General features: G+C 39.2%; 1 protein-coding gene across 6 annotated transcripts in view; it reads right to left on the bottom strand.

Moving 5' to 3' along the window:
- The window catches only part of LOC129761900 (DNA-binding protein RFX2), a 74,338-nt gene that overhangs the window by 4,382 nt on the left and 46,356 nt on the right, over positions 1 to 23,600 (bottom strand). For 5 of the 6 annotated variants that reach the window (XM_055759739.1, XM_055759741.1, XM_055759742.1 and 2 more), the window contains 6 exons: positions 16,945 to 17,038; positions 9,046 to 9,382; positions 8,379 to 8,501; positions 7,649 to 8,092; positions 7,289 to 7,591; positions 6,545 to 7,222 (listed from right to left, as the gene is read on the bottom strand). In XM_055759739.1, coding sequence (XP_055615714.1) covers positions 6,545 to 7,222; positions 7,289 to 7,591; positions 7,649 to 8,092; positions 8,379 to 8,501; positions 9,046 to 9,382; positions 16,945 to 17,038 — 1,979 coding nt within the window. The remainder of the gene's footprint in view (positions 1 to 6,544; positions 7,223 to 7,288; positions 7,592 to 7,648; positions 8,093 to 8,378; positions 8,502 to 9,045; positions 9,383 to 16,944; positions 17,039 to 23,600) is intronic. The other variant, XM_055759743.1, reaches the window with a different exon arrangement.

The raw sequence follows: 23,600 nt of genomic DNA, 5'->3' as shown, positions 1-23,600 counted from the left end.
TTCAACATCTAACTATTTCCAACTATGTTTACAAATTTTGACAGCTGTTTTTACAGGTTATGATGAAAAAATACCTGGTCATAATGCCCCAAGCAGGTATGCTCGTTCCTCCCCGTACATTTACGCTCAATAAAAATGAACCGTTCTTTTACATGAAACGGCAAAGCAGCGCAATAAATCAGTGGAAATGTTCAGAAATAATACCAGTACGAATTGATATAAAGAGCAGAGTCATAAGTTTCAGCATGGACCGTACAGAGCTTATTTTGTTGACTGTTTTTTATATGTTTTTCGTGATAATCAGTCAGTGTGATATTTCTCTCAATATCTTTCAGCCGTATGGCACCCGCCATGTTTTTGGTGCCAACATCTCACACGTCAGAAGTATTTGTTTTCTTCTAAACGAAGCAGTGAGCTTCGTTTACTAGTTTAGGGGAGCGTCAAAGAACAGCTGATTTTAAGTCGGAGTGAACGTTTTCAAAATTAAAATTATGAATGAAAATTAGCTTTTCCATATCAAATTAGTATTCTGTTTAAACTAAAAACATTTTTGTTTGCAGGTGGGGAAAAAGTCTCATACGAAAATTGTTTATGAAGACAACTTTATATGATAGAGAAAAAAATCAGCAATAATGTTGGAATTGTATGACCATATGGTTGAATGAAAGTCAGAAATACGTGTTTCTAATAATTAAATAACATAATGTGAAAATTTTCATTCAAATTTTAAAATTTGAAAACCGGCTTCGTGTCTTCTAATCTGGTAGAGATTACACTAACGATTTTGGGACCCAAATTATGACTCAAACTTGAAGTCGCCACCAGACGTTGACGTCATCGCGAATTACCAATTTACCACCATCTGACATATCGTGATGTCGATGAGGAACTTTTACAGCAGAGGGATAGTGAGATATGCGGTGACGGTAGGTAGAGTGAGATAGCGATAATCGTGTCATACACCTGATATCTTTACACAACAATAGAATTTGAATACGGTTTTCACGGAGATACTTAGTAAGAGTATTTCTAACACAATTGTTGGAAAATAAGTGTTATTGGTTCAATAACAAGCCCAAACGAACGGTGGCCCATTTCGCCCCGCCTGGTCATATTGCCCCTATCTACCCTATTATATAGAGTGAAATTTTTTATCAGCATGTAACAATCAGTTCAGTTTTTGGTTTTAAGGGACTTTATCCCGGTGGTCATTCGTCCCTGAGCATGTAGCAATGAATTATATAAAGCGTTACATAGCCGTTTCTTGATATCTCATTTTTTCTATTTTTGATGAGCTTCTAAACAACGAAATTACTGAAAATTACTACTCAAATCACTTCCTCGCGTTTTCCGCTCACCAACACAATTGGCCTTTCATGATTGAAGAACGTATGGGAATCCACTCTTCCGAATTCTCCGATTTTCCTTCAAAATTTTCCGATTTTTCTCTCCGGTATACTTTTGGCTATACATTTCCAAATATTTCACAACACACTTCTTCTTGAATGGCGTTGACGTTTCCTGTGGAATTTTTGCCGTCTCAACGTATGCATTAACTAGCGTCATTTATTAATACTTAGTTGAGATTTCTTAGGTCAAATAACACGCCTTGAATGTATTCCGAGGGGCAAGCTCTTGAATATGCGTGACCACAGGGCAAGTCGAAGGAAATTTCTTTGACGAAAAATCCTCCAGACAGAACGGGAATCGAACCCGAACACCCGACATGATAATGTGAGACGCTAACCACTCGGCCACGGGTGCACGGGTTCACAACACACAACATTCACAAAAACTCACCATTATAATATAAAATCATCATCAGACATAATTTCAGTTTAATATTATTTCACTATTTTCGAGAAAACGTATTACATAGAACGCATAATCGACACAGAAAAGTAAATCAAAGCAAATACAATACACGAAACGCTTGCAGCGTAATGAATGTAATGGATATAGAGTAGTAAATATGTAATGAAGTATCAATATAGTTCACTAATTGTGCTTAATCGTCTTGATTTACTTTTGTATAGTTTTTAGCAAGGCGGTATAATAAGGTGGAACGTTATGTCAGAACTGCTGTTCAGCCATTACTTGAGTTCGAATTGACAGCGGCCAAACGAACGGCTAGAGTTTTCCGAGAAAGAGGATAACAAATGGCATGCAATGAGGAGTGCATGCCGCTATGTGTTTGCTGCGCATAAATGTTGGTTTTGTTTACGCTGTTGGCATCATTGTAGTGTTTCGGTGACTGCTGCAAGTTATTGTCTGCATTGCTGTTCTACGGGACGTGAGGGTTGTTGCCGTTGCTGCTGGGATTGGAAACTCAGCGATTGTGGGAGCTTTGCTAGTGGGTATATAAAAGAGGTGGCTCTTAATAACCGGTGGGCTTGTGCCGTATTGCTTTAGCTGAAGACTCGCCCGATCGTTCGGGTTGTGAGACACAACAGGTAGTTCGATTGAAACCAGCCCAGCGTAGGTATATGTTGGTGGGGACCGCTATGTAGCATAAAGATTTGATCTACTTTGTTTATAAACAAAAAAAGCCGCTGTCATTTTTCATCCCCTCTCGCATCATCCATGCCTTATCCTCATACTGTCGAAAACGAACCACCTGTCAATTCCAGCTCCTTGGTTTTTAGATGGCTGCAGAGTGGTTTTCACATTTTGACCCACCTGGCAGTATGTTAAGCGCCTTGATTTACATCAGCTTGAGAATTTGGCAGTTCTCGCGAGTGACAATGGTCGCAAATTGCATTTGCGACCCGGACATGTTTGACGCTGTCAAATGCTTTTGTGCTAGTATATGGATGCTCTAAGGCTGTGAAATCCATTTCCACTTTCGAACTAGAGATGGGCAAATCAGCTCATCATGGTGAGCGGCTCAGAGCCGTTCAGCTCATACAAGTGAGCTGCTCATTTGGAACAGCTCTTTAGCTCAGTTGAATTTTGCAGTTGTCCACACAATTGCATATGAAACGTAATCACCATGCGACATTGCATAGTGTCTTCTTCTTGAATGGCGTTAACATTCCCTGTGGAATTTTTGCCGTCTCAACGTATTCATTAACTAGCCGCGTTCATTAATACTTGGTTGAGATTTCTATGCCGAATAACACGCCTTGAATGTACTCTGGAGTGGCAAGCTCTAGAATACGCGTGACCACAGTGCAAGCCGGAAGAATTTTCTTTGATGAAAAATCCCCCAATCAGAACGGGAATCGAACCCGAACACCCGGCATGATAGTGTGGGACGCTAACCACTCGGCCACGGGTGCATCTACATTGCATAGTGTGCATTTTTTTAATAGACGGAAAGCAAAAAATAAACGAATTTAATTCGTAATTGTACAAAAACTAAAACTGATATGAATTCTAATAATATAATATACAACAAATACTGAATGCTGAAATCCAACATAGAAGATGCTTAGGATATGCTGAACTTAAACAACAGAAAAACCAGCAGTAGCCAAATAGAATGCCTCCAGAAATATTGGCCGAGACAACGTTTTTTGAAAAAAAAAACCATCGAGATTTTTTTTTGCATCCGAGGATATAAAAATAAATCCACTAATAGGTGAAACGAGAAATAATTATTCGCGATCACAAAGGTAACAAAAGGACCAGTATCAATCATCAACATTCATGCCGGGTGGTTTTCTGAATTGTTTTGATTCAGCACGCGGAAATAAATGTATGTGTTTCCACAGTAATGTTTGAATAACAATGTAATATATTAAATTTATTTACAAGCATATAATAATGTGTATTATTTTGTTTGGCCATATAAGAAAAATTTAATGAAGTAACGAACGATTGAATATCTTCAAAACAAAAACCTTTTTTCCTATCTGGCATCTCTGCTAAAGCTAAAGTACGAAGAGGGATACACGAAAACAAACTGACGTCATGCCATGAAGCGCGGGAGACGAAAAATCCTTTCGCGTCTCGCAATTCACACTCGCTGCAGCTTTTGCTCTCCACAGCTATGCAGCTCAATAGCTCAACAGCTCAGCAGCTCAACAGCTCAACAGCTCAACAGCTCATCATCTCAGCAGCTCATCAGCTCAACAGCTCAATAGCTCATCAGCTCAACAGCTCATCAGCTCCAGCTCCGTAATGAGCTGATGAGCTGCGTTTTTTTGATTGCGAGCCGATCCGAATCCGCTCACTATGATGAAGCGATTCAAATGAACAGCTCATAAGCGGATGGCACATCTCTATTTCGAACAAAGGTCAATTTCGTTAGCGCAAACTTCAAATAGACTAACAACGCTTATCATGATTATCTTATGAGATCTTTCCGATTTTTCTCTCCGCTATATTGAACTACGCGAAGAGACGAATACATCAAAATAAAGACTGCTCAAAACGGACCCTCTCTTCCCTGATTTTTCTGCTTACCAACACATTTGGCCTTCCATTTTTATTTATATAGATAGATAGATATATAGATAGAAGATATAGGAAATAGGAAAATTCATTTTCACTTTCGAACAAAGATCAACTTCGCTAGCGCAAACATCGGATGGACCGACATGGGAATTTAATTTTCCGACCTTTCTTCAGAGTTTTCCGGAAATTTTCCGATTTTTCTCTCCACTATATTGATGTACGGGAAGAGACGAATACAACAAAATAAAGAAGGCTAAAATCGGACCATCCCTTCTTCGGGTTTTCCGCTTACGAACAGATTTGGCCTTCCATTTTTATTTATAGATTATCTTCGAAACGCAACAAAAACTAAGGAGTTTAAGTCTCACATGATCTAGAAGCTGCTGCAATAGTATAGCTAGACAAATATTTAGCGGATCCACATTTGCAGAGAATAATCAACCCTTTGCTTTGCTGGGAAAGCAAAAATCTTCTTCTTCTTCTTCTTACATGGCACTAACGTTCCTAGAGGAACTTCGCCATCTCAACGTAGTATTACTTGCGTCATTTTCGTTAGTACTTAGTTGAGATTTCTATGCCAAATAATGTGCGATTCACATAGCACGTTACGGAGAAGAACGTCTACGTTCCGTCAACGTCTCCACCAATTCACACATGCAGTCAATGCTTCCACCAGCACCGTCACGTCAAATGCCAAACGAATGATTTATTTAATTTTATTCATGGTGTCGCCACCTACAACAATTTTAAATTGCAATGCCCTCTTTCAAATCAGCATGTCTAGAATCAGTTCTAAATTTTGAAAAATTCAATGTGAATCATTGAATTCAATTATTTAAATGCTTAAACCCCGTAGTCCGACTCTTATGCAATAATAATAATAAATAGAATAATTCTTTCAACTAATCGCGAATGATTTTCACTCCGAAATTTGGAGCTAAGAGATATGTTGGCATAAAAAGTACAGTTAGTTACTTATAAAGCGATATGCTGAGGCATCACTCAGTGTTGCATTGGAGTCGGTTTTGACCAGTAATTGGACATTTGCGACTGGTGGCGACTTTCAATGTGGGGCCATAATTTGGGCCCCGAACTCAATGTTTACAAAAATGTCCAACTAGAGGTAAAAATGTCTAATTAAACGTGTTGCATCACAGATCTGTTCAATTAGCCTTATGTCGATGTAGATGTAAATTACTGTATAACCAAATCAAAACAAAAGCCGAGACACAAAGTCCAGACAAAAACCAAACGAGCCGTCCGTCTCCGTGAATTATTCTTTTCTACAAACCCTGCCGGTCGTTTTCGTTGAACGTATGCTGACGGGTCGTTACGTTACTGGTGTATGTGAATGTTTTCATGAGAATTGCATGGTAGAATCATTGACGTATCGTGACGTGACGGGACGTGAACGTGACGTGTATGTTGTATGTGAATCGCACTTAACACGCCTTGCATGCATTCTGAGTGGCAAGCTCTAGAATACGCGTGACCACAGTGCAAGTCGGAGAAAATTTCTTTGACGAAAAATCCCCCGACCAGAACGGGAATCGAACCCCAACCCCCGGCATGTTAGGTGTGACGCTAACCACTCAAACACGGGAGCACTATCCTCAGCTCTAAGAAAATGCTTTTGTAAAAACTGTGTCATATGAGCGGATGAAGCGAGGTTTTCGGTGGAGACGAGCCTGCTTTTATTAGATAGTATCGAAAAGATTAGGTTAATGAATCAAAATATGCAATTATGACGATTGTGATGGAAATGTATTATAGATAACCTCGAATTATGTATTGTATGCACTTGTTATTGTTGTAAATTTTATTTTTTCACGTCTTCCTTTTTTACATATCCGAATAAACCGCTTCTTGAAATGAGCGATCGAGTCGCTCGAATGAGCCGGTTCATTTGAATCGTTCAATGAAATAAACCTTTTTGTTCATCTCTAAACTAAACTATTCTGCGCTAGTATTTTTATAACGTAGCAATCTGTTATTTGGCGGCATTAGCTCCTGATTATGCAATCGAAACGAAATCTCGATCGACTAAAATAGAATGTGACTATCTCCGTCTAATTATGAGTTAAAAAATGCGTAAATTTTTAGAGGTATAAAATTCAGACAGTATCACCATCATCCAACTCACCTCTCCCATAACGGCAATCGGAGTAGTATGTGTGGCTTCCGCCACCTTGTGCTCGATGATGAAGAACATGTACTCGTCGTACAGCAGTCTTATTAGGTGGAAACTGCCGAAGCTTCCCGCCGAACGTAGTGTGAGATCCCGAATCACCATCGAGCTGTAGAAGCTCCACTTAAGCAGAAATTGCCTTGCCGCATTCACAAACGCCGGTTTCCCGCGGTACTCCTCTAGGGCATCATCTACCACAGCTCGCAGCCAGCTGGCCCACTGCTCCAATGTGTTCTGCTGCTGCAGTGCTGCTTTGAAGTCGTTCTCCAGCCGTTGTACGGTCGCTGTGTCACACTGGCAGATCCAGGAGGCCTGCTCCTGAACGTTCCGAAAATCCACCCGATTGAGATCGTTTAGCATTTGAGCGATTTGGGTTCCATTTTGGAGGACGGCTCGTGCCGCCTGAGCAAGATGGTTGAGAGAGGTGTAGCGACGAAGGGTCTGACCGAAAGCGGACACCGCGGACAATTTGATGGCTACCACTTGCTCCGGACAGCCACTCATGGCAGATGATAGCCAATTTTCCAAATTCTTGGCAAAGTTTCGAATTGCCTGAGTGAGCCCGGTTGGAATGGGGCGCAATACGTCTGGAATAAGAACTTCAACCATGTTTTGGTAAAACATGAAATCAACCTTTTTGGGGAGGGAGAGAAAAAAAGGTAAATCGTATACTCAATTCCGTCCCAAACTAACACAAACCTGTTTGATGAATTCCTGAATAGGCTCGCACTGAGTCAACACGTACAGTTTGGATTTGCTCAGATACTTTTCCTCCTCGCACTCGTCACCGTTGTTATTGTTCTCAGCTCGCCAAAATTCGCGCCACAACGATTCGATTGTGTTGAAATCCAAATTTAGGATGGCATCTAGAAAGGCTTCACAGTGTTCGCGATAGATCGAACGCAATGTGTCCACGTCTTCCAGGGTGATCTCCTCTGGAAACGGGTGACTTAGATTGATCACAGGAAACTGGGGAATGGCACCACTGGCATCTCCCAAGTACTGTAAATGATTTGATATATCGTTTCGAACTTTGATCCGTGACATTGCATCGCTTACCTGAGCACAAGACTCCGGAATTTCGTTCTTCATAGTACCCTTTTTCGGGCCCCGATGGTGCATCGTATTGCCGTGACCGCCAATTCCCCCAACACCACCGGTGCCACCGTTTCCACCGCCACCAATTGAGTTGTGATTCTGGCTATGATTGTTGTTATTGTTGAGATGACTAGCGTTCATAGGTTTACCGTCGTCCATTGCGTTGTTCAGGGCCGAACCGGGCTTAATTCGAATGCCGTAGTAGTGGTATTTGCTGTTACCTCGAGTCCCCAGCCGACGTGTGCGCAGTCCTGTGAATACCGACCGAATGAGCTTCCCGAAGCTAGCGGCATTCACCGCGTCCAGCTTGTGCTCGTTGCAATGCCTCATGTAATGGTTGTACAATGTCGACCTCGGCAAACTGACTCCTTCGGCGTTCTCGTAGTTCTCTACTAACCAAGCGACCTGTTGCGAAAGAGCGGAAACGAGAAAAAAGACGGTTGAAAATTCAACAGGTTTATCGATCGCTCAGGGTTACGGGATTAGCTTGAATGTGTGTACAAGGCATAGACACCATGAGTGGCGCTGCAAATATATCCTAGGTTACCGCCAAGCCCTGTGTTACCCTAGCAACCCCCAGGAGATGTTACAGCCGGAGTTGAATGCAATGAGTACACAATTTTGATCAAGCTTTGTATTCTGGAAATTGGGTTTAGCAGGGGAACATATTCTCCAAAACACAATTCCTTACCGTCGCTGGTGAAACACGCGTGGCGTGGCTGAGATTTGGCGTCTGGTCCACCTCGGGTGTCGGCGTTGTTGAGTTGGAATGATGCGAAGAAGTCTGATGCGATTGTATATAGGTAGCGACGTCCTTTGCCGTTCAAGTTAGTTAGTCGGGTGTTAGAAGCCAATAGAAAATAAAGGTTAGTTCGAGCGGTTCCAAGCATAGAAAGACTCAACGCAGAGTATGGTATAATTTGAAAGCAGAGAGAATGAAAATTTGGTCCGTATGGTAAACAAAAACCCGAAAGTGCGTCTCGATTTTATGAAACCATTAATGAACTGAACTGAATAAGAGTTAATTAAATGCGGGCTCGGAAAGTGGGGAGATTTCTGGGTATTACTGTTGTGTTCCCAAAGTCATTTTCAGATGCTCTATCGTATTCAGCACAGAATCGGTTGATGCACGTTTCATTGCACCGTCAATTAATTGATAATAAAAAGAAAGAAGGAAAAAGAATAACGGATAGACCGGCACCGAAAAAGCCCACCAATCAACCAATATGAAACGATTCATTCGCTTGGATAAGCGAAATAATTTGCGATCGGGGTGCGCTTTTGTGGTTGCGAAGCCCTACCGGAGAGAGGCTTTTGTGGCTATCCGCAAACCGAGCCTTCGGTTGATTCACACTCACCGTCATGGTTTGTGGCGATTCGCGTTGATGCGTTCCATTTGTAGTGGCTGTCCCAAGCAACGTCGCCTCGTCCACTGGAACAATGTACTGCTGCTGCTGCTGTTGATTGCTCCCACCGGTGCCATTCCCGCCGGCCGGGCCACTTCCATTGGTGGCAGCGCTGGCACCGCCGCTAGATGAATGTGAATTGCCGCCACCGCCGGCGGAAGATGTAGTATAATTGTTATTTCCGGTCCCACCAGTTCCACCTCCTGTGCCTCCACCGCCACCACCAGTCGTGTAGTATTGCTGACCACCGGCGGAACCATAATCGCCGACCGTATAAACAGGATAGGTCCTGGAAAGGTGAGGAATCAAAGTAATTATGTTGATAGTTTCATAGCATACTGCATTTATTGTACGTACGACGCGGAAAGGGAGCTCCCAATCAAGTTATGAATATTTCAAACTAAACAAGATTTCTATTTTTGCGAACTAATTAGAGTGTGAAGTTTTAATGCTAAATACTTTTAAAACCCATTTTTCGGTGTTTATATACCAAACTATACATATTATTTCGCATAGTACATTATTTTCAAAAACAAATATATGAATTGATCAAGCGAAAGTGTCTGTATATTTTGCAACATGATTAGAGGACAAAAAAGATATGAAAAGATATGAATGAATATTTCAACATTCTGTAAAAAGACCCTTAATCTTCAACACTTCGTAATTACTCTCCGTTATTGACCTGAACCAGCAAAATTGCACAAAGAACACACTGAATGGCGCTTAAGGGTAGCAATCCATTCTCATTGTGCAAGTTTTGAAGAATCACCGTCATCCCTGTTAATGTGTCCTAACCAGAATTAACAATATTTTTTCAAAAGATTGTTCTTAAAAAAAATAGAAGAAAACTGGATCCTGTAAAATATTTTCATTTCGTCGAATGGTCGATTAATCTTAGAGGATGTAAATGGAAGAAAGATTACTTAGGTTTCACATTCATATCAATTAAAGTCAATGGAGCACATTGACCCTATGAATTTCTGAAAAGTAGAATTATATGGAGCACCTAGAACATATAGCGGGTATTTCAATACAAAAAACAAAAGTAGCTACAAAAGTAGATCGATAGGGACAGTAAACGATATAGCGGGTATATATCGTATATATCGTATAGCGGGTATTTCAATACAAAAAACAAAAGTAGCTACAAAAGTAGACCGATAGGGACAGTAAACGACGCCATATTTTTCCCCACTCTTTCGACATTTCTCTTCAGTAAGGTTTGTCATTTCATAATGGAAAGATATACGATCCAACAACGAGTTGAGATTATTAAAATTGACTACCGAAATTCGGAGTCAATGGCCTCGACTTTAAGAGCGCTACGTCAAATTTATGGTCGTAATAATCGTCCTGCCAGATCAACAATTGAGCGTCTAGTGGAAAAATTTGAATCCATAGGCTCAGTACAAAATGTTCCCATGACAGTGAGACAAAGAAATGTCCGTAGTGTCGAGAATATTGCTGCCGCTAGCGCATCAATTGAGGAAGACCCAAATAAGTCTCTCACACGTCGTTCTCAAGCGTTGGGCATCTCTGTGACGTCGTTGTGGCGAATTTTGTGAAAGATCTTTGCAATCCACACGTACTCCATGAGTCACCATTGCATCCCAAAAAAAATTACGGTTTGGTGCGGTTTATGGTCCGGCGGCGTCATTGGGCCGTACTTCTTCCGTGACGTTACTGTGAATGGGAATCGCTACCGCTCAATGATAACCGAATATTTTTAGCCCGAATTGGTTGATATGGACTTGGACAATACGTGGTTTCAACAGGACGGCGCCACAAGCCACACAGCGAATTTAACAATCGATTTATTTAAAACCAAGTTTGGTGAGCATGTTATCTCACGAAATAGCCCAGTCAATTTTCCGTCTCAGTCATGCGATTTGACGCCGTTAGACTATTTCCTGTTGAGCTACGTCAAGTCTATGGTCTATGCCAACAAACCAGCGACGATTGATGAACTTCGTACGAATATCGAACACAACACCACAACAGCGACAACATGCTCCAATCGCTGTTCGATTATAACTGTGTGGATTTCCGAGCGGTGCTCGCTTGTATACAGGGTAACTTCGATATAACGTACATTTTAATTTCAAAATTGTACGTTGTATCGAATTGTACGATTGTAATATCGAAGCATAATAAAGAACTCTGAAACGTAGCTTATATTACTTTATTGTGTTGCTGTTTGAGTAAGGTTGATGAATAAATTCAACTAAAAGACGAAGCTAGCATTTCTCATGATGCTTTCTTTCGTACTGTTGATTAAAGCTTGATTCATTTAGAATCCGGAATCACAAAACCAGTTGTATTTCGGGATTGCTTAAAAGTGCGAGACATGTTCTAGTATCAAAATACAGATAATTTATTGTTCTTTCAGAAAAAGATATTCAAAAAATAATTTTTTTTGGACTTTGATAATGTGTACGTTATATCGAGGTAAAATGTACGCTATAACGAGTGACGTTATATCGAGGATACGTTATAACGAGGGTACGTTATATCGAAGTTTCCCTGTATCGATTGGGGATTTCAATAGCCTGTTTTGAAAGCAAAGGTTATTGAAACAAGTTTTTTGGATCAAAAAGTAACAAGTATATAACGCGTAGATATTTTATCTTTCGAATGAAGTTTTTATCATATAACGAAAGTTTGGTTGTTTAGGAACTATTAACGCTCAAAATCTCGGTCTCCGGCGTAACGCTTTCGTTTTCGAAACTTTGATTTTACACCCCGGTATAGAAATGAAAGACGTAGTCCTACGTCAAGAACTTTTGTAGCGCTCTTATTGAAAACCCTTTAATATTGATATTTTTACTCAAAGACGGTGTAGCCTATTGTTGCTTGGGTTAGCACAGCACGCTAATCGTTTTGAATTGGGAAGTGTAAGCAAGAGAAAAATAAGCTGCGAACGAAAAATGTCACAAATCAAAATTGGTCAAGGAATAGGAAGGGTGAGGGAAGGATAATATTTATGGATTGTGAATTTATTTTACATAAAATTGGTAAAACCGAAGCATACGTATAAAAAACTGAATAAAACTGGACAATATTGAAAAAAAACTGGATGATTTTAGGGTTTAACTGTTTGACTGGATCGAGGAAACAAATTTAAACTGGAACATTGGTAACGCTGGTCCTAACGTTTTTCACACTTGGATACAGACCGCACCACAACAATGCATACTTGTGACCCGAAACTTATAAAAAGAAACGAACCCTACCACATGTATTTCCGAGTGTACTAATAATGCAGCTGCTGTAGTAACAACAAATCGCAAATCGCTTAGCCGGCGGAAATATGCGCATCTAAACTTTTAGACATAACGAGATGTATGTATCTGGCATTTACTTCTAAAACTATTTTGCGTATTTCCTGTAGAAAAATTTCGAAACATATGCTTCAATCTTCATTTTGGTGTTATGCAAATGATTGGTGTAATACACACTCTCATAATGAATAAAAAATGTGACCCGACACGAAGCCTAACACGAGCGCAGCTGAATGAACGTACCGAATATGCAGAAAAAAAACTTTTACTGATAAAGCTTAAACTTTTTTGGAACTGGTCCAGAGAATTGAAGTGAATCTAACCGAAAATGCTTGAAGATGCTAAATTGTGTATGAATGAAAGGTTTGAATCCGATAATCACTACTGCTTATTTCGTAGTGTTGTGTTGTTTTCGTGCAGGATGTGTGTTGTAATCAAGATTACATTCCTCACGGCGGAGAAGTTTCACCCAAACAGAAAAGAAAATGAGGATATTCGCGACAATATGGAAGTTACAAATAAATCACATTCGACAATTCATCATAAATGCTATAAACGTGGAGATTTTTTTTCTCAGATTGTCTACCTGTCATATGGACAGTTTGAACAGGCGGACGAGACGCCACTGCATGAAGCTTTCGAAGTTTACTAAAAATAAACGGTTCGACAGGCACTATGTGGCTGTAGACTAAAGAGCAAAAACTTCATTGCTTCAAGCATGACGAATCAACTGTCTACAGAAACGACTACTGCCGTTTATCCAAAATCACATATGTTCTGTGTTGTTATTCTTCTTCTGTAGAAGCCTTGAGCCACTACGACCATCTATTGTGCTGCACTCCAGTTTGCTATATATGCACTGTCAATTCGTTCCATCACTCAGGGAATAAGTGGTAATCGCACTAGGACTTTGCAGATCCCCCACAAAGATATGACTTCCTTTATGAAGTTTCTTACCTTTTTTAGTTCAGCAGACCAAATCTCGTTAGACATAAGAATGCCCTTTCCAAGAACCTTCAATCTTCGTCGAATTAGTGCACAGCATTGACATAGTAAATGTTCCGAAGTTTCAACCTCAAAATTACAGAAACGACAATTATCATCTGTCAGTTTTCCGATTTTTTTAACGTAATACCTGGTTATACAATATCCTGTCAATATACTGGTTAATGTGCTCAAACTTGTCTTATTTAAGCTGAGTAGGCTACGTGTTATTCTGTTATAAGGTGTAACGAATAATTTGGATTGTCTTGGTGTTGATAGAGGCCTCCAGTTGCGTTAAATCATCGATAATTCCCAGGTTTTGAGCTCTGATTTCATGCATGATGTAGTGTGGATAATCCACAAATTGGTTCAGGCCCGACGAATTTAGTTGAAGATCCAAATCTTGCTAAGAGATCGGTATTTTCATTACCTTTCATTACCTGGATACCACAGTATCCAGGCACTCAGTGTAGATTAACTTCGTTAGCAGCTAGCTAGTTGCTTTATGGATAGAATACATTCCCAAACTAGCTTCGACTGACATATGGTCGGGATTTTGCAAAAACGAACCAAGCACCTTTTTTTCAAAATTGAATTACCAGGGACAGACATACAGCTGTACTTGCGTTGTAAGAGTACAGCGTTGTACAGGTACTATCGTACCATGACAGACATACTTTGGTTGTACATTGTACCGTATGTCAAACTGACAATCAGATATTTTTCCAATTTCCACCACATATTTCAATGAAAAAGGTTTTTATTTGGTGTCTAAACAAACACAACAAACAAGTTTCCAATCTGAGTTATTAACTTAAAAGAAAGTCAATGAAAAGAACGTTTATCAAGTGATTTGATTCTGCTTGTTCATGCTACCCACCACTAACCGTCTATGGCGCTGCGCACAGTACAACTGTAGCCATGTATAGCGGTAAAACAGGTCGGTACAGGTACAGCGATTGTACCGAGTTGCTTGCATGGTTCTAGCGCTGTACATGGTGACAGACATACAATTTTCGAAGTACAACGCAAGTACAGCTGTATGTCTGTCATAAGTATTACACCTCTGGATGCAGAAAATGACAATCTATCGACTATAAAATTATCGTGTCATTCGGACAGCTGACAACAGCTCCCATACGAAAATTCTGTGTAGCAGGCTGTGAAAAAAACGAAATTGCATTCAGCCATAGTGAACCATAAACCAACAACATGATGTCGGAGCATAGTGCTCGTTTTCTCCAAAAAAGTTTTTCCTATTTATTCGAATCTTTGACAGATTTTTCTGTTTCGGACAGCTCTTGGAAACAGTTGTCTTCGAGATCTGGTAAGTAAGACAGCCAAAGGGCTGCCATAAAGGATAAAAACGTGTTAAGAGGGCTGATTTGCATTTTTCAGCCACAACGAACCAAACGTAATGCGTTTTTAAATCAATTCATTTTCATTTATTGAGATATTATTTTGTGAAAAACAGCAAAAGTGAGTAAATATACATAACATTCATAAAATTAGTCAAGAGCCGTTACAAAATACTAATGTGTTTTATAATAATATTATGTTAATAGTTAACATGTACTTGGTTCGCTCTGGCTGCAGAGAGCACAAAGTTTTGCGCGTTCAGCAACTACAAAATTTAGCTTTTTTTCATTTTCTTAAAGAATCTGAATCCGAAATAGACGAAGATGTGTGCTCACTAGGGTGGCAGCGAAAATGGTCATGTGAAATTTCAAAAACCGACCATGTATATTTTGTTCATTGGCCCAAAAAAATAACCTGTGCAAAGTTTCAGCTCGATCGGATATGATTTAGGGGTGCCTCAAAGCGCTCAAAGTTTTTATTTTTTGAGCCTCGAAAATCTTCCAAGGGGGGAGTAAAGGAAATTTGAAAAACCGAAATTTTATTTTCGATGCCCAATGACTTAAAAATGCATAAAAATTTTTGGACGAAAATCGACCTTTTTTCTATACCTTCATTGCCTGAGAGGCAATTTCCATTTAATTCGATTAAATTCAATCACTCTGAAGGGAACACTGAAGTTAGTCTTTGATTCAGTCTTCATTCCTACTTACTATACTGTCGCGTAAATTCCTAAATCCGCGTAAATTCCGAAATCCGTGTAACAATCTAACAAACAGCGAATTATTAGTCTGTATCTTTTTTATTTATCAGCTACTAATCAATGATACAATACAAACTTATTTGGTGAAAAGTCACATCAATTAGCATATTGAATTTTTACGCGGTTGATACGTGCCGTGTAAAAAAACCGTGTAAGTTCCGAAATCCGCGTAAATTCCAAAATCCGCGTAAAAATAAACCGCGTAAATTCCAAAAACCACGTAGAAAAAGCCGCGTAAAATAAAAACGCGTAAAAAGCGAATTCAGTGTACTATATTTGTCTACCAGAAGCTTTAAGCATTTTGTTTTAGCAATACACCGGGTTTTTTTTATAAGCAGTAAACTATTGTCTAATGAAATCTGAAACTTCCTCTGAATCAATCAAGCTTCATTACGGATTTGAAAACTCTAGTTTGACAGTTATGCTCAGAATATCAACATGAGACAATTGAGCTTGATGTTGTTTTTCAAAAAGCTGGGAACAAACAATAGCTTTTTATGTGTTTTCCAGAAGATAAGGCATAAAAACATCGTTTTATGAAGAAAAGTGAAAATTGTCAAAAACTGACATGGGACAACTATGCGTAAAAAGGCATTCTAGTGTTCAGTTGAAAATCTTTCAGGATTTGCAAATACCCTGTGAGATCTCCTTTTAGAAAATGCTTTACACGTTCCAACCTAAGAGCACCTTTTTCCGCTTCAAGTTGAACATATTGGTGCAAGGTCGAAGGTATAAAAAAGCATCTAGGGTTTGCGCTGGGCATTGCTCTAGTTATTGATAAGGATGCCAGCCGTTGTAGTTTATCGAGTTTTTTCTTGAGCTGATATTTATGTAGTTTTGGGCCACCACACTAGCGAAGCATATGTTAGTCTGAGTCTCACTATTGCCGAGTTAATCCAGTGAATTATTCTCGGTATTACTGCCCACTTTTTCCCAAATATACTACTACAAGCCCAGAGCGCAGAGCGTATTAACATTACAGAAAAGATGCTGGTATGGGGAAAATAATACCAACATTGTGTCGAAAGACAGCACTGCTCCAAACAATCCTGAACTTTGTGCGATCATAAATTTCTGGACAACCGTGAAGAAGTGTAAAGTAAAGGCAAATAATACGAAAGATTTCGCCCAGATGCGGGGAAAAGCTTCGAAACAAGTGACCGAGGATACAGGGCAAAACCTCATGGATGAAATCAAACGTAAACCTCAAACACTGGGATAGAAACGACAAACTTAAAGTTCTTTGATGTGAATCAAGCGTCAACTTGTTCCTCATTATGATGAATCATCCCTAAGTTTTGCTGTACACATACTTTTGTGTTTAAAGTTTATCGGAAAACTCACTTTTTTATACCCAAAGAACGCACCGTCTGACCTAGATCAAACACTTATCATACGATCCTCTCACAACTGAAAGAAACTCTACCGTCTAGAAAGTTGATGAATTGTTATAAAATTACTTACATTTGGGTTTGTCCCTGACCGGTGGCACTGTACATATCCGAATCAACGTATTGCACATAGGTATGGTGATTCTGGACATTATCTGGCGAAGACACTGAAAAAGACAGAAAGAAAAATGCGTTGGATTCAATATGATAGGATCAGCTGAAATCTTTGTAAGGATTACATGTCCGTTTGTTGAATTCATCTCAGCGTTTGAATACATTTTCGAAAAATTCATCATTTGATGTTTTGCCACCATTTAAGTTCACGGAAAAAGAATTAAAATTATGTCTTGTTCATTTCAGAATGCAAGTTTTGGGCAGACTAGAGTCAATTTTTGTTCTTTCAGAAAATTAAAATCGCACAATTGGACGAAGAATGCTCTAACCCGAAAAGAAAATTCAACGTAACGATCTGACGTCCCTACTCACCCCAACCCGTATATTTCTCCATTCCTTGCCAAAAGTAAGAGGGTGAGTGAGGAGAACAAACAAACGAAAATCTCCACCCCAAAAAAAGGAGCTATGCGCTGATGTGCCATGTTTGACTTCACAAAAGTCAAATATGAATTTTTATTGCTTCCAGAATTTCATTGTTTCCTCTCGCGTGAGATTTCCTCCTGCAGAATGCGATGGATGCGAAGAAGGGGAACGGAAATTCAAAATGGTTGAACAGAATGTCTGTCTATCCCTTATGCGGATGAATGGTTGTATGGTAGTCTGCTGAGGATCAAAGCTGGCATGCTGCAGCAGGAGCGAGCGTTGCTAGGAATTCACTGCCGTGGACTTCTCATACTCGGAATTCTAGGAACAAGCGAACGTAGAATTCGCAGCCACAAACAATTTGCTACGATTTCACTTTCGGTGAAATCATATAGCATTCAACAGAACAGCAAAAAAAAAGGATGCATTATCCTGCGCTCCGATAAGACTTGTGCAGAAGATTGATTTATGGCTTTATTGGACCCCTTCCTCCCGGAATGCGTATCCATAAAACCGCTCGCCAAGGACAAAAATTGGATCGCGCTCAGGACAAACAATGGAAAAGGGCTTTCGGTTTACTGTCTCTCCGATGCAGGCCCCGTGAAGTTACACAATTTAGAAACAGGGACCAAAAGTGGTGTAATAAAACGGTTGGATTCCTAGTTTTACTGCCAGATTGGCAAGTATTGTATGTGTCGTCGCCTGGGGATGGATGCAGGACGCGCTGTTTTGTATCCGGACCAAGTTGAAGAAAAAACCCGAACAAAAGTGATATGAAAATATTTTGCTTCTTGGAAGCTGATGAGATAAAACAAAAAACAAAAAGCGGGTGGATAAACATTGCCTGTACCGTGACTAATTTCATAAAGCAAAGATTTATGTGCACTGCTAGAGCGGAACGGAATGTTAATTCGTATCTTAGTGACTTCAACTCCTTGAAGAAAAAGAAAGAACGAACCTCACTAAGTTTTCACAGCCAAACCCGACCGATCCGGACACCTTGAATGCACACATAACTAATAATTCCTGCAACAAATGGGCGACGGTCGTAAAGAAAAGTTACAACCCACTTACCGAAGTGCCGCCCCAATTGGTATCCAAATACATAAATGGACGACTTCATTTTCGCATTTCCTACCCCGCGCGCGTGTCTTCGTGCAAAAGCAATAAGCCAAAAGTCTCATCTCGAGTGAGGATAAAAATTTGATGGGACCCAGCAATAACGAAACGACCAATATGGAGAGACAGAAGCAAAAAAAACAAGATTCGATCAGCAATTTTTCCTTCCGCGAAATCGAACCGGAATTTTATTCCAGCGAGCGGCGGAGGGGCGCTTGGGGTGTTTTATCCCGAAATTTTATGGTGATTGACAGCGGTGCTGCTTTACGATTATGTCCGAAGGAGCTAGCTGCTTTCCACGATGGGGGAGGAAAAGTATGCCAAACTGCGAGCGGACTTCCTCGTAATTTCGGCTCCGAAGGGTCGGCTCGGTTGGGGACCATATAACGCGATATAAACGGTAATATCGATGATGCTTGCTGTTTCTCCGATGAAAATGGGTCCGACGTGTGCGAAAAACTCTTGTGCTGGGTGTGGTTTAGCATCCTTGTACGCTCCACTCGGGACTAGCAGGGCAAAATATACAATATGGGAAGATGGGAAAAAGTTTCATATTTTTGCCCAGGGAATGAGCCATGTGGTGACGTCGTACAGTTTTACTGTAGATTGGATTTTTATATGGAGCGTAGTAAAAGTTTTATCTTTATTGCTTTACCACGCGTCTCGTGATGGGCGGATGTTATTGCGGTTATGAGTGGGATCAAAAATCTAATAATCATAAAAGAATGCTGTTGTTTTCGGAAATGTTAAGAGGGCATTTGAGAGCATAGATCGTACGTCAAGAGACTGGGGGAAAGTTGTGTTGATAAGCAGAAATTTGTGCTCATCAAATTGAGGTATTTTGTTGAACATGGGAGCTCAATATAATATGATGATAACAATAAAAATTGATTTAATAAATATTGGACAGCGGCTTTGTGAAGAAAAATCTATGAAACTTTTGTAATTTGCCCTGCCATCAATTAATTGGAAATGTTGGCAATAAATAGATAGAGATTACCCAGTTCAATTTTCGTAAAATCAGACTTTCCTCCAAAAAATGCAATTTTAATTGAAAATGACGATTGATGTAGCACTATAGGGCATCAAATTATCAACAAGTGTACGTAAATTCACGTCTGCTACGGGTGAAATTCACGTCTGCTACGGCAAGTTTTTGCTACTTGATTTGCTAGGCAAAGTAATACTTAGGGACACAAATAATGTTAATTTTGTCGTCTTCTGATCTAGATCGGATCTCATAAACGAATTTTCCAGGAGAAAAACGCACGTTCAGAGTTCAATGATTTTGGGCGCACAGTAAGAGCATCAGAATACCATTGTCATGTATTTGCCTCTGGTGCTCTCTGTACGAAAACTCTTGTCTGAGGGTTTTCATCAATCCGTTTGTAGACGTTTAGTTGGGCTGGACGTTGATACCTTCGATTGCTGCAATCATCGTTCATGTTTTCTCTTGATGCTCAACTATTCTGCATAGGATTGGGCGATCTTGAATCGAATTTCAGAAGATCGATCTTTTCCATTTCCATTTCCATCTCCGACTTTTTGGATCGATTCATTGTACCCGGAAAAATCGTGAAGATCGATCTTTTTCCTTCGATTTTTTCGATCTAACATTTTTTTTCTAGTGTACATCAATTTTAATCTCACCACCTGACAAATTTTATAAACATAATGTCAACATTTGGATAGCTTTCGAGGATGTCAAATTAGTGATCATGAATGGGATTGAGCGATCATGAATCGATATTTAGAAGATCGATCTTTTCCTCTCCGACCTTTTCTTTTCGATTCTACCGAATTTTTATTCGTAGAAAAAAATGGTAATTAGTTTTTCAGTGAACATTGATTTTAATCTCACAAAAACCACTTGACATTGGATACCTTAAAGGTTGTCTAATCAGCGGTCGTAAATTTAGGAGAAGCAGTTTTGTAAGTTTGGTCAAATTATATTTACACCATCACATTCACTATGCTGATAGTGAAAATTGTGACGAGATGGGATAGTGACATCAGGTCCAGCTGAAGCGTATATCTAGAACTGGGACTATTACCAAAATTTCGATTGAACGTCAGACATATGATACAATTGGATTCAACGGAATTATTGTCGGCGGAGTTCTGGATGAATACCAGTTGTTGAATTTCTAATAATAATTTTTAATTAGTTTATTTAACTAAATAACTGCATGCCGGTTCAAGACGAAAATACATTTTTTCTGGGTTTCAATTTTTCCCTGTGACCTTCATTCTGAGAATCACACTGAAATGTCTTTGATATTTGAATAGAAATGTGAAATGTTTATTTCATGGCTGAGATAACACTTATATAGAACAAGTAAATAAATTGGAAAAAGGCATTCGATTTTTCAAAGATCATTTCAACAAAAATTGATTCTTTGGGACCGATTTAATCAGTGAATCGATCCCTGTGCCTTTTAGAAAATCGATCCATCAAGATCGATTTTTTTTCTAAAGATCGCCCAATCCTAATTCTGCAAGTTCTGCATCGTCCATGCGATATTTCCCTCCTGTTGTCCAGCTACTGAAGGCTGAAGTCACGAACGATGCCTGTTTGATCAATGCAGTCCGTGACATTTGATAGAAGACGCTGAAGTCATCATTAATTGTGTCACGACCACGAGCAGAATGATTATTTATATACGCGAACAAATCTGCATATACGAAACGTTTTTCTGCAATCCTTTCAATCAGTGCTTCAAGCAGCTGCTTCGAAATTTCTGATGGTTGCTCCGATAGCTGTTCTAACATAAAATGCAATCCAACGTCAGCTTCATAAAGGGTGCGGTTCTTCCGGCATAGCAGTTCAACAGCGACGAGAACTGGTCCGAGGGCATCAACCAATTCCTTTATCGCTATCGGTTCTTCACCGCTGAAGCTTATACTGTCTCGTCTTCAGATCGAGCAGCGATTTTTGAACCGAGGCTCGGAGGTCATAGAATCGGCGCAACACTGCTAGCTGTATTTTTTAGATCTTATTTTGGTTCTCGAGTGATTTTACGAAGCGAATAAATGCAAATATTATTTTTGGTGTAAAAATTAAAATTACCGAAATTACCGGTTATTGATTGTAAAATTACCGGTAATTCGGTAATGAAAAATAACACGGTATTACCGGTAAAACCGGTTAACAATCCCTAGTGCTAAATTGTAATTCATGGTAGTATCAGAGTTGCCATAATGGAATCTGTGTTTTTGGTCTGTTCACCTTAGTTTTTTTATCTCAAAAAATCAGTATTGGAATCTGTATTAATTTTAAAGTATAATTTCAGCTTTAGTATCATTGATCGACATAGTTTTTATTGATTAAACGATGTTGATGGTGTCAACGCAAAGCCACACAAAAATGTGATGGTTGTATTGAATTAAAAGGTAGCATAATAAGGAAACAATTTAAAAACTGGAGCACTGTCAGCGCTTGAGAAGAGGACATAAAGTTACTATAAAGCTAATGCTTAGAATACGGACAGGTTTCGATAGAATTCCACTGATAGATGTATTACTCTTGGCATATATTGTTAAAAAAAATAAGATAAAGTGCTCTGGTCTCTGAATTAATCTGAGTGAGTTCAGGTGTTTCAGTTTGTTTTGTTCAATTCAACAATCAACAGTAAAACGTAGTTAAAAAATCGTAAAATAGGTTTGGCCAACAAATAGTTGAAACGGTTCAAACTTCGTTTCAAATTTTTGGTTTCGGCCGTAGTTTGAATCTCTCTAGGTTATGTTTAACGACGGATTTCAGTGAGAGCAATTTTGTTGCGAGCGAATTCAGCATTTTCAATGGTTTGAACTTCAATATTTCCTGAATTTAGTTAATCCCTTATTTTCGCTTGGAGTTGTGCGTAAAATAACTCTGAATGTCTAGATCGCAATGTGTTTTTCTAATTCGGACTAGATCGATTTTCTAGTCCATGTTAGGGAAACACCTTACGGTCTACACAAATATATGGGGAATTAGAAGCTCTATTTTCAGCGTTTTTCTAACATATTAGTTATAGGAAATTTTATAATTGCATTGCAATAGATTGTTAGGGAGTATTTAAATCGATTGGTACAAAACCATCATAAATCATGAAATCACCATGAAATGTCTGAGCACAAAACACACAAAATTGGACAATGTTTTAAATGTACTCCCCATATGTTCTCGAAAACGTAATCCTGCGTCAAGACGTCTCGATCCTTCCTTTAGATATTTTTTTAAAAATATTTTGAAACTTTGAAAGCAAATGAAATTTTACGACAGTATGAGCGCATTTTTGTGTTTTACATTCTTTGTGCTAAAGTAAGAAAAAGATAAACTGTGTTATTTATTTATTACTAACTGAACCAGTGAACTTCGTCCCGTCCAAAATTGATTTTTTGATATAAATTCTTTCAAACATTCACGTTTTCTTAATAAGCGCACGTTCGTTGATTCAACCGCAGACCTCTCCATTGATTGATCTCCTTATTGGTCCTATACAATTTCATATAATTAGAAATTTCCTAATACTTCTATCAAAACTCGTCATTATAATATAAATTCATTGTCAGACACAATTGTCGCTCAAGATTTTTGATTCACATGCAAATAACAAGTTTCTTCGTTAAGCTGGGTTTGGAGTTCCCGTGAACATGTGGTGAAATAGTACGATCATTTCAAAGTGAACCATATCGCGAACAAACAACTCAGAAAATCGTGGTGTTCTTGTTCATGTGCACATTCATATTAACTTTTTGCGGTCGCATTAAATTTGGGCATGGGTGTCGTACAGGTCGGAATTGTTTTTCCTTGAAAAAGCAGTGATACATGCAAGATTATGTATATATAAACATTTTTTTTTTGTGAACTATATTTTAACAATATATTATTTTAACAATGTATTTTAATGTGATGTCTTTATATAACAACTATATTTCATAATTAGTCTTCATGTGAAATCTTTGGAGGGGAGTCTCCGTAGCCACATTGGTTGCGCATTCGCTTAGTAGTCGATTGTGAGTTCAAAAGTCAGGGCCCTCATTGACCATCTTTGTGTTGTTACAGAATAACTACGTCCACGCAACAAT

This window comes from Toxorhynchites rutilus, chromosome 1 (assembly GCF_029784135.1).
Source record: "Toxorhynchites rutilus septentrionalis strain SRP chromosome 1, ASM2978413v1, whole genome shotgun sequence".
Lineage (NCBI taxonomy): Eukaryota > Metazoa > Arthropoda > Insecta > Diptera > Culicidae > Toxorhynchites > Toxorhynchites rutilus.
Note: the sequence above shows the minus strand (reverse complement) of the source record. Positions and strands in the feature narration are given on the sequence as shown.